This window comes from Etheostoma spectabile, chromosome 9, assembly GCF_008692095.1.
Source record: "Etheostoma spectabile isolate EspeVRDwgs_2016 chromosome 9, UIUC_Espe_1.0, whole genome shotgun sequence".
Lineage (NCBI taxonomy): Eukaryota > Metazoa > Chordata > Actinopteri > Perciformes > Percidae > Etheostoma > Etheostoma spectabile.
In genome coordinates this window covers 31,108,164-31,119,869 of record NC_045741.1, presented here as the reverse complement: position 1 = coordinate 31,119,869, position 11,706 = coordinate 31,108,164, and the positions used below count along the sequence as shown (strand labels likewise).

Here is an 11,706-nt window from a genome sequence, read left to right as displayed (position 1 = left end):
TTAGAGTGCAGAGAACACAGGCATCCTCTAATACAGCCAGAGGATGCCTGTGTTCTTGACACAACAGCGGCTAAACTGATTATCAGCTGTTGTCAGAAGTGCAACCTTGTTAGCATTTGCATATATTAGCCTAAGTCAGCAGGGCTGTTTGCTCAGAGATAATGAAGCCAGCAGTGACTCTGGACACCTGTAAATCCAAGTGGCAGCCTAAAACAGCTCACCTATCTGACAGTTCAGCACTACATTTCAAATGGAAATCTGCCAGGGATGCCAGTTTCAGCTGTAGGCCAAATATTGCCACACAGAATATTTGGATGAGTTACAAAAAAATATAAGCTGGTAATGAAAAATCCCTGCGTGTGAGCCGTAGATACAGCAAGTCCTCCAAATGAGACAACATAATACGTTGTGCGTCCGTGAACTACAAAACGGCACTTAGAAGCCTTTTCTGATCTGATGGTACATCAGTAGGATGACATCCTCTATCTGTGACTTCCAAAGTGTTGAATCACACCACTGGTGGAAGAAGTATTCAGATCCTTTACTTAAGTAAAAGTAATAATGGCTGCCAGGAGCTTCAGGGAATGTAGGACCCAAATGCAGAGACTGACAGGTAGTGTAGGTTTGCAAGAATTTAATGAATAAATCTCCGTCCCTACCAAAGGAAAGGTATCCTGATACAGCCGGCAGAGTACAAGCAAGTACAGGTAGAATCCACAAACTGGAACAGGAAAACCAAATACCAGGAACACCGAGACCAAAAAAGGGGGTGGGCAACACACACTCTCACAAGGACCACCATAACAGTAAATACAATGATCTGACAACAGACAAGGGAAACACAGAGACTAAATACAAGAGGTAAGGAGATAACAGACAGGTGACACAAGGGCTGAAACAGGTACAGTCATTAGACAATCACAAGGGCTGGAAAACTAACGGCAGGAAGTGCAACAAGACTATCAAAATAAATCAGGACACAGAACATACAACCATAACAATACCATACTGTAGAAATACTCTTTTAGAAGTAAAATTCCCTCATTAAAAAAAAAGTTATTTAAGTAAAAGTATGTGGGAATCATCAGGAAAATGTACTTAAAGTATTAAAAGATTTTTCCATTCAGAAAAAAATCCTCCCATTTTGGAAAGTGGAAAGGATCCAAACAATGTTTAAATGTAAATGTGCTGTATTTACATAGCGCTTTTCCAGTCTTAACAACTGCTCAAAGCGCTTTTACATCTACAGGAGATCATTCACCATTCACACACATTCATACACTGTGGCCGGGGCTGCCGTACAAGGTGCCACTTGCTCACCAGATAAACACTCACACACATTCACACTCTGATGCAGGGGCAACTCAGGGTTCAGTGTCTTGCCCAAGGACACTTCGATAATGACTGCAGGGGCGGGGATCGAACCACCAACCTTCCAATTGGCAGGCAACCACTCTACCACTGAGCCACAGCCACCCCGTTTAATGGTCTAATCATTTTTCATGCTGGATTTGTAGGCCGTTTTATTGTTGGCTAGTTTCATTTATCATAAAACATCAGATTTGATAAATTACATGTGTTTTATGTGCAGAAATCTTAATTTGTAAAGTAACTAATAAACTGTCAGATGAATGTAGTGGAGTAAAAAGTACAATATTTCTCTCTGAAATGTAGCAGAGAAAGTAGAAAGTGGCAAAAAAAGAAAAGACTCAAGTACAAGTACCTCAACATTTGTATTTAAGTACAGTACTTGAGTGAATGTACTTAGTTAGTGAGTCAGTGTCATTCCGGGAATAATTAGTGGGGTAATTTACGGGGTAAATACTTGGTTCCAATAGCGCCATTCGGCTGGTAACGCTAACTCGCTCAATGGTAGACCAAGGAAAAAAAAGCTTATGGTGGGGGGGGGGTGTTTGGCTCAAGGTGATGGTACAAAGGACCTTAAGGTGAAACTACTCCGAACCATCACTTTAATAGGCAAGAGTACGCTCCACTTCGTCTTAACTCAGGCGGTGTGTACAAAGCCAATAAACATAAGTGTGTGTGCTCTGTGACAAGGAATTTGCTTCTGCAACTGTACAATGTCAAAATATGTGGAGTATGTGACAGATGAACTTTTTTTTTTTAAATTTAAACTCCAAAACTGCTTTTACTGTGTTAAACCTGTGTGTATTTATAGTGTGTGGTTGTTTTTTTTTTCCCTATTTAACATGTCTTACCATTATGAAAAATGCTATATAAATAAAATGTATTGTTATTATTACTATTATAATGACTGTCAAATGTGTGTAACACGTAGTCATATAAATATACAGTGGCTTGAGAAGGTTTACACACCCATGGTAAAGGTGATTAAAAAAAAAATCTTTTGGAAATTGATCTTAATGCCTTAATTAGAAAGAATTGAGGCAACCAATGTTCTTTGTGAATGAATAATGTATTGTAAATAAATAAATGCTCTTCCTTAAAATACAGGGGGCATAAATATACACCCCTCTGTGTTAAATTCCCATAAAAGCAAGCTTATATATATTTTTAAAGGCCAGTTATTTCATCCTGATAAAGTTCCCTTGGCCTTTGGAATTAAAATAACACCCCGTCATCAAATACCCTTCACCCTACATTGAGGTTGGTATGGTGATATTTCAGTTATGATATGGGCTACTTTAATTCCAAAGGCCAAATGAACTTTATTAGGATGCATAACATACTGGATCCATAAAATAACTGGCCTTTAAAAATAAAAATCTGCCTGCCTCTATTGGAATCTAACATAGAGGTGTGTTTACTTGTGTTTTTTTTATTCCTCTTTTTAATCAACTTTACCATGGGTGTGTCAACTTTCTCAAGCCACTGTATAATAGAGGACAATAATTCCACAAAATAGCGTGTTGTGTCCTCTCATGTGTCATGTGGGCTGTCCTCCTTTCCTGCTGGTGTAGTTGAGACATCCGTCAGCATTTGGATCACTGTCAGTAAAAACATCATCCTGAAAAGAAGAAAATCAATGAAATGTCCGGTCTGAGTCCGCCGACCCATCGTAGGCTTGTTAGTGGAGAGACATATGAGGGCTGGCGGTCTGCTTTTTAGTTGCTGATAACCCATGCAGGCAATTAAGGACACCACTGTCTATGAGTGTGTCTGGCAGAAGTGGAAGAAGTATTCAGATCCTATACTTAGGTAAAAGTACTGATAAAATACTGTAGAAATACTCAAGTAAAAGTCCTGTTTTGAAAATGTTACTTGGGTGCAAGTATCATCAGGAAAATGTACTCAAATAATAAAAAAAGAAAAGAAAAATCCTAACAATTGTGTCCCACTGTGTCTTACGCTGCACAGAACTGCATTGCAACTAGCTATTTACACTATTTGCGTAACATTTGCTACAAATACACTTAGAAAACTATATGTGAGTTGTTTTTAGCAAGGAACCAAAGGGCTTTGCTCTACTACCTTTCCATGATGTTCATGTATTACATATTAGCATTAGGATACAATAGATAGAATCATTATGCTGTCTAAAAATGATACATTTGCACATATCTTGTCGCACATCTTCTTGAAATTAGAACAGTGCTGTCATAAAATGTCCAGTACAGTTTCAGGTATTCACCAATTTCATTGCATTGACATGAATAGACTCTTTTTACAACAGATAGCTACAATAAAAGTCATTTTAAAAAGAACAAAAGCACAGACAGGGAGTCTAGTCAGTGAACTGAAATCCTAAAACACACACACACACACACACACACACACAGAAGGTGCTGGCCTTCAATAAAATGATATAAACTGTAAGCCCTGCCCGTTGATTGCAATATTTGGTATTTTAAACGAGAGCTTAAATTTAACTCGGGTCCAATCGGACGTTGTTGCCTTTACATCATGTCTTGCCCGTCGAAGGATCTTATTGGTTTGGACCATAGACTGTATATATGTTGCACATTGTATATATATTATAAATATTAACGGTCTATGGTGTGGACATCCGCTACTCCACCAGCGGTGGTCGCATGGTTAAATGTTTTATTTTTTCCAGAAAAAGTCAAATTCACATTGAAATGTTCAGTCCAGAAATTTTACTTAAAATGGCAACCCTTTGTGACCCCCTATATTTTGAGAATCTTAACGTACTGTCAGAAATATAACACACCATTTATTGTTATTCTACTCGTACTTGTTTTGTAAATATGTTTAAGGTAATTTCAATGCATAGCTGTGAGAATGTACATTTATGTAATTTTTTTAAATTTTGTATTTATTTATGTATTATTATTTCATTTTTTTTGGTGGTGGTGTGAACGCACTAACTGCCAAGAGTGGTATTTGAAGGGTGGGTGAGGGTAATATTGTTCCTGTGTGTTAAAAAAGAAAAACTATGACATATGTAACCTGTATTGTGCAATTCCTTCAATGAAAAAAAGAAAGAAAATGATATAAACTGAGTTTAGAGCTCGTTAGGAAATATACACTTCAGCTGATAAACCACAAGGTACTGTACATCACATCCAATATAACATGAGTGGTAAAACTTCCCATATCCTGCTGAAACTATTGAGAGTAAGCACAGTGGGGGGGGAAATTAATTTAAAAAACTGTTATAAAACACAAAATTTTAATAAAAAACTTTAAATATCTTACAAAATGAAGAAAACCTTTGGGAACTGCATTGAAAAATACAGTAATAAATGCTTTGCTGTGATTGGCACCATACATGTTTCAAGGAAAATCAACACACTTTTTGTTGACACACCGTATTTTTTTATTTTTACATAAAATATTTAATGTTTTAACATATTTTTTACAAAGCATTCTGGATACTGAAGGGAATTACATAATCATAACGTACTAGATTAAACCCATAGACTGTAAAACCCCAAACTTTGAGACCACACTTGATAAAATAAGCAAATTAGGAAAGTTTTTACCATGACAACTCACCAATTTGACCACCCCTGTGTCACAATTTCCTGCGCCTGCGCATTTCACAGACAAGAAGCACGCTACCGTCACGTGACAATAACAGAACTCTCCGTCAGGTCAGACGCAAAATATCAAAACGTCTATTGATATTTTAAAAAATAAAAGTAGGACACATATGAAATAAATAAATATAGCTATATGGATATGTAAGTACGTGGAAATAAAGACTTTTTTTAAAGCATTTTACCCAATTGCTATACAATAGCGTAATGTTGTGCCGTCTTCTACAGTTTTGTTTTGGAGGTGTACGTATCGTTTTCCGCTAACACGGCTAACTGTGGTTAGCTTCACGCCGCTCTCCCCCGGCTGTTTTCGGGGTAAAAGTGCAGAAGTGAGACACGCACGGTCATTGGTCTCTGCGGCTAACACAAAATGGCTCCGCTGAGGTTCTGTGCGAATATTTCCTGGCTGTTCACGGAGCTTCCAGACTTCAGCCAGAGGATATACGCGGCTGCCTCGGCCGGCTTTCAGGCGGTGGAGGCCGCCTGGCTCTACGACTCCGACCTGGCGGAGCTCCAGAGAGCCAGAGAGGCTACAGGAGTGGAGGTGATCCTCATCAACACCCCACCCGGTAAAAAACAAGCCCCCTCCCCCCTCCACTCACTCACTCTCTCTTGAGTTGAGTGATATGATGTGTAATTCAGTGGTGGAATGTAACAAAGTACATTTACTCCAGTACTTAATATACTTAAGTACAAATGTTGTGGTACTTGTACTTTACTTGAGTCTTTTCTTTTAATGCCACTTTCTACTTCTACTCTGCTACATTTCAAAAAGAAATATTGTACTTTTTACTCCACTATTCATTTGACAGCTTTAGTTATTTTACACATTAAGATTTCTGCACACAGAACACATGTGGTTTGTAAAATCTGATGTTTTATTATTTATTTATTATGAAACTAGCCAAAAATATAATGGCCTATAAGTCCAGCTGAAATGATTAGATCATCATCAAGTCTGGGCTTTTACTTGAATACTCTGAATACTTCCTCCACAACTGCAGCGGCTGGTGTTCATTTCAACCAGACTGTGACACTGAAAGGTTAGCAGTAATAAGAAGACGATGATGGTAATGATACGATGAATGTGTGTTGCAGGAGATGTAAAGGGAGGGGATCTTGGTCTTGGAGCAGTCCCTGGAAGAGAGGCAGAGTTCAGACAGGGTCTGGATCTGGCTTTGAAGTATGCACGAGCTTTGGACTGCAAAAGGTGAGGCACCAGCAGAGTGAAGAGAACTTTGGTATTGTTTTTTTCACTGTGTTTGCATACTAAAGCCAAGGTGAGTTTATTTATACGGCATGTTTCAACAGCAATGCAATGTTCTTTACAAATCAAAATGCTGGATTCGAATCCGACCTGCGGCCCTTTGCCAGCTTTCTTCCACCTTTCCTGTCACACTGAATTAAAGCTAAAAATCCCTATGAAAAACAAAAAAATCAAAATCCTTCCGTGTTGTCTTTGCTGTGTGCTCGGCCCAGTCTGTCCTGAATCCTTGGTTCTGGACCAGGGTTTTCTTCAAGATATCTCTGTACTATGGCGGTCCGTCTGCGGCTGCAGGACCTGGAGCTCCTTGCCAGTGTTTCAGTTTGACTGAAAAAGTGTTGAGATAATTAAAAGGTAATTATTTAGAAGTGGGCTGGCTGCTAGTTATCTATCTGTGGCGGTGACAATGGTGTAATGATTCAAATGGACTCCCAAGACAAGACGGCGCTCACCCATCTGGCCAATAGGAACGTGGCCCCGACCATGACACTATTTTCACATTGAGAGAAAAATCCTGAGACGGGGGGGAAAAAATTGAATCAAGAGCAAAGACTAAAAAATATATATATTTGAGAGGTTAAAAAAGTATTTGAGAGATTTTTTTTGCTATTGGTATGAAAACTTTTTCTCTCAAATATATTTTTTTCTCTCATAAAATGCTTTTTTGCATTTCTCTGTTTTTCCTCTCAGATCATTTATTTTCTTGCATGTAATGAAGCTAGCTCCATAACAGCCAGCTCTAGGAAAAGTCCTGGGGCACGTTCAGTCTCATGTGCACCGTTTTGCTACGGTTACCTGGTTTGGTGCCGTGTCATTCCTCCAACGCTCCATTTTTGCAACCTCTCCTTAACTCCCAAAAAATCCCTTTATCCTACACACTAGTCCGAAGTCCCTTTGTTTAGAAAAAAATAAACCCTCTGCTCCGACATCCCATTGTTCCAATCCTGTCGCTAAGTAAGGTGCAGAGGGTATTCGTGCAATTTAGCATCCCAAACTCCCCGTAACGTAACCCCATTTGTACAGGTCCTATCCCCTGACCAATCAACTATCCTGACCTTAACCTCCCAAGGTCAAATGCATAACCCCAACCAATCGGCAGGTCTTTGCATGGCCATAGTGGAATTTGGAACGCTAAACTGCAGGCAAACCGGTGCAGACCGGTGGATTAGGCTAGATAAACATTTCAAAGTGTTAGTAAGCTTGAGAAAAGTCATTTCGGTTGTTATAACGTAATCGCAATTCATTATTTATTCGGCAAATAACGTTCCATCAGCGGTTAAGCCGTCGCATAAGCCGTGTATCAATCCAGATAAAATCCGATGAGACCGAACGTATTTCCTTTGAGTCGATATTCATGAAATTCCATCGAATTTTACTGTTTCCATAAGGCATTTTTCATCTAATGTCACTTAATTAGGATAAAAACATGTGGATGGAAACATGGCTGCAGTCCTGTCCCTGAGCTTTCTGTTCAGATATGCAGCTGTGAGACGTTATACACACAGGTGTGTGTGCCTTTCCAAATCAATGTCCAATCAATTGAATTTACCACAGCTGGACTCCAATCAAGGGTTAGAAACATCTAAAACAGTATGAAGAGAAACGTCAAGTGCCACGGGGTAGACATATACAGAAACATAAATACAGCAGCGTTAGAAAATAGAATAATGCATCTATTGACAGTTTTGTTGGCAGGGCTGTTGTGTTTTGTGATGAGGAAACAGTCTTACAAAAAGCAGGGTTTCACCTTTTCAACTTTGCACTTGTGTTTGACGTGTTTGTCATGAATCTATCAGGATCCACCTGATGGCAGGGAGGATTCCTGTGGGCTCGCACAGAGTGGCGGTTGCCAAGGAGATGGAGGCCATCTTTGTGCAGAACCTAACCTATGCTGCTGATATCCTCTCTAAGGTAGGCGACCCTTTCTCTCTAACATACCAACAACTCCCAGCAGTATGAATGAAGACACACCGGACAAATACAGACATCTAGTGGGATACTGCAAAGATAAAGAAGGATGAATGTAAGATTAGGACAAATGGAAGATATTTAAATACGATTCAACTGACCTTTCTAGGAATTTGATATGCTAAAAGATATTACTGTACAATACAAAACACTCCTTCATGAATACCAATTACTGATTTGTGCTTTTGAATAAATTATTCATGCACATGAATGAACCGAACACAATGTTGAACATTATTGTTATATTTTGATAAATGACACAGTCGCTGCACCCAGCAGCAGTGACGGATCTAGACCATTTCCGATGGAGGGGCCGGGGCCACATGCACATTTAGGGGTACCAAATATAATACTTGGGATTTTTAGCCTAGAAATCTAGACGCACCTCAGCGACAGGAAATATAATTTGCAGTCAGGGTCAGTCTAGCAACTCTCTGTTGGCTTGCGAGCTGGTAAAACCAAATTCTTGTCAGGCCAATCACATTGTGTATAGAGTCGGTGGGCGGGCTTAACGTAATGACAGCAGAGTTGTGACGGTTCTGCGTGAATTCCCTGCTACTGAAAATAACAAAGAACGGCACTGAAGTCATTCTTAAAAAAGGTAGATGTGTTCGGAGTTTTGGTTACCGGATACGGCAAAGGTTTAACACTTGTGATGTCTTCCCGTCGACCTTGCAACTTTTTATTTTTCTGGGTCTAAATATACTTCTTTTTTCTAACGTTGTGGTCGTCGTATTTCCGACAATTTTGTCACTCTTTTCAACATCCTTTTATCATTTTTTCTCTCCAAATGCTACAAAATTGAATAAAACACCCCAATTCAATGAAAGCACTGAGCTGATCTTATTTTACTTGTGAAGAGTAATAGTTGTATGGAACCATCCACGTTATGTTTTTACAATTTGTTTGGGAGAAGCCCAAATTTCTGATATAGAAACATTTTGAATAGGGGGTCAAATTTGACCCGAGGACAACATGGTTAATCTATCAACCAGCGTTGCTCCGGTTGGTTGTAGCGCTATCCTGTTGCATGTAGAGGAAATTTGAAAGACAGCTGTTTATCCCGCCCCTTGGATTGAGCCCTGCCAAAAGTGAGTTCCCAGACCCAACATCTGGATGATGTGGGACTGGCTTGTCAAATGTGATTTAGTCAGTGGAGTGTAACTACCACCCTATGATGCTCTCCATGCTAACCACAGTGTTGTGAAATGTCCTCGCAGGAAGGAATCACTGGCTTGATTGAACCAATCAACACAAGGATTACAGATCCCAGGTATTTTCTGGACTCTCCTCATCAAGGTAAGACACTGTGTCCCACTGAGACAATCAGCAGGTTCAACTCTCAGTCCCACTCCTGCCTGCTGTAGATAAACAACGCACTGCTGCTGTCAAAGTCAGGCAAATGTAACAACAGGGGAGGGAATGAGTCTTGCTGTGGAAAACAAATATAGTGTTTGATATGATATGAAGTCCTTTTTTATATGTATCTGTTAAGTCTGGATTTCAGTCCACAGTCAAGCATTAACCCGTTTGCGCCGGATGCTTCGCGACTAACAAATCTCCTCCAGTTGAACCTGCTTGCGCAACCTGACCCTCCGCCGTCTGCTTCGTGGCTCAGCATTTTGTATTTGTCAGTCTTTTCATGACGCTGCAGCAGGAACGCACTGTCATTGGTTCAAATACACATGAGGCGGGTCTTGTTGCCATGTGACCACCCAAATGTACCGTAGTTTGCTAAAATCACGCAATCAACCAGACAGCTGCGTTTTTTTATAAATGTTTAAGAGACACAGAGAAACGGCTACGAGGCAATCAGAGGAGGAGTTAGACAGCGAGGGCAGTGACATTGATGGAGAAGATAGTGAGGAGTTGTGGGGGAGGAGGTCTTCATCATAATCTCCACCCCTCTGTCGGAGCCGTTTTCTCGCTCGTCTCTCAAAACTTCATAAACAAACGCACATGTATGTCTGGTTGATTGGTGATTTTCAGCAAACTACGGCACATTTTGGTGGTCACATGGCTTTAATTAGCCAACAAGACCCGCCTCATGTGTATTTTGAACCAATGACGTTGCGTTCTCTGCTGCACGCGTCATGAAAAGACCGACGAATACGAAATGCAGAGCCACGCAGCAGCCGGCAGGAGGGTCAGAGTTGCGCAACGCAGTAACCGGCGGTAGATGTGTCGCCGCGAAGCATCCGGCACAAACGGGTTAAGGGAGAATTCCTGTCAATTTCAATACGTAGCTCAGTTGTTTGGAAATGTGTAGTGCTGTCAGTAGCAAGGAAAATGAAACTAATCGATGCTGCCTACACTGTTATCCTGCTGCTAGAGTTAGCACCCAACAGGCTCAAACATGTTCAAAATGTCTTTACAATTGTCTACCTATGTTCAGTGATTCCTTCAGAGGGATCACAGTGAATCTGACTCCACTGTGGTGTCAGGTTACAGCCTGTCTCAACATAATCATTACAAAGGACTTAACAAGAGCAAATAGTTTTTTGTGAAAAAAATACATTTTGGAATATTGGATTGTATGGGTTTCACAATTGACTAGTGTGGACTTCACCAGACAGGAAATAAACAGAGGTGTGGATTAACACAACTTTAATGCCTTTCTTTCACATCGGCTGCAGTCAGATTCACAGTGTTCCCTCGGAGTAATGACATTTTGAACATGTTTAGAGGCTAAAAACACATTTAAAACTTGCCCTGTTTAAGCCTGTTGGGTGCTAACTCTAGCAGGAGGATAACACGGCGTAGACAGCACTGATTGTTGTCGTTTTTCTCGCTACTGACAGCACTCCACATTTACAACCAACAGAGCTACTTTTTTGAAATTGACCGGAGTTCTCCTTTAAAGGTGCCCTGCCACATGTATTTCTCTACTTTGTGGTAATAGGCTCGTTCGAGATGAGCCAGGTCTGCGCAGAATCGATCACCGGCGATCGGCGCCGTTGCATGCCGGTTAGATTTGTGTCCACTTGATCCCGACTTGCTCTGACTCATGCACACGTGGCAACGGAAATCTCACTAGAGCAAGGCGGCCGCATTCTGAGACGCAGGCGGTGCAGTTCTTTTCACCGACTGCAGAGCCAGGCGGACACAGGCGAACCCAAGCCATGCTGGGAAACGCCGGCTTCTCAGCTGATTTAACAGTTGATTGGTTTACAACATGATGACATTTTATATAAACTTTTTAATCGTTTTTGAATCGGAGGGATTTTAATTACTATTTGTCTGATTTAAAGACTTATTCTCCAGAACACATGTTGTGTACGATAGAGACGTTTAGAAGTCAGAGACTAATCTGATCAGATCATGTATCATCTAGTGTGTTGTTAATTAAAATCAGCACAGATCGCATGTAGACACTTTGCCAGCTACTCTGTCATAATTAAAACAACTGGAGACTGTGTACAAGCTGATATGTGGGTCTGATTATATTTTCTTAAATCGAATCGCACCACAGTGTTTTCATCATTCCTG

The 11,706-nt window shown here is 40.4% G+C and overlaps 1 protein-coding gene and 1 long non-coding RNA gene across 2 annotated transcripts in view; one reads left to right on the top strand and one right to left on the bottom strand.

The window, feature by feature from the left end:
- Positions 1-5,192: 5,192 nt before the first annotated feature.
- Positions 5,193-11,706, top strand: part of hyi (hydroxypyruvate isomerase) — a 17,952-nt gene continuing 11,438 nt past the window's right edge. Inside the window, exons 1-4 of the mRNA XM_032525793.1 lie at positions 5,193-5,554; positions 6,084-6,195; positions 8,046-8,160; positions 9,438-9,516. Coding sequence (XP_032381684.1) covers positions 5,356-5,554; positions 6,084-6,195; positions 8,046-8,160; positions 9,438-9,516 — 505 coding nt within the window. The 5' untranslated portion in view covers positions 5,193-5,355. The remainder of the gene's footprint in view (positions 5,555-6,083; positions 6,196-8,045; positions 8,161-9,437; positions 9,517-11,706) is intronic.
- LOC116695495 (uncharacterized) overlaps positions 10,564-11,706 on the bottom strand; it is a 6,837-nt gene continuing 5,694 nt past the window's right edge. Inside the window, exon 3 of the long non-coding RNA XR_004333469.1 lies at positions 10,564-10,644. This is a non-coding gene — a long non-coding RNA (uncharacterized LOC116695495). The remainder of the gene's footprint in view (positions 10,645-11,706) is intronic.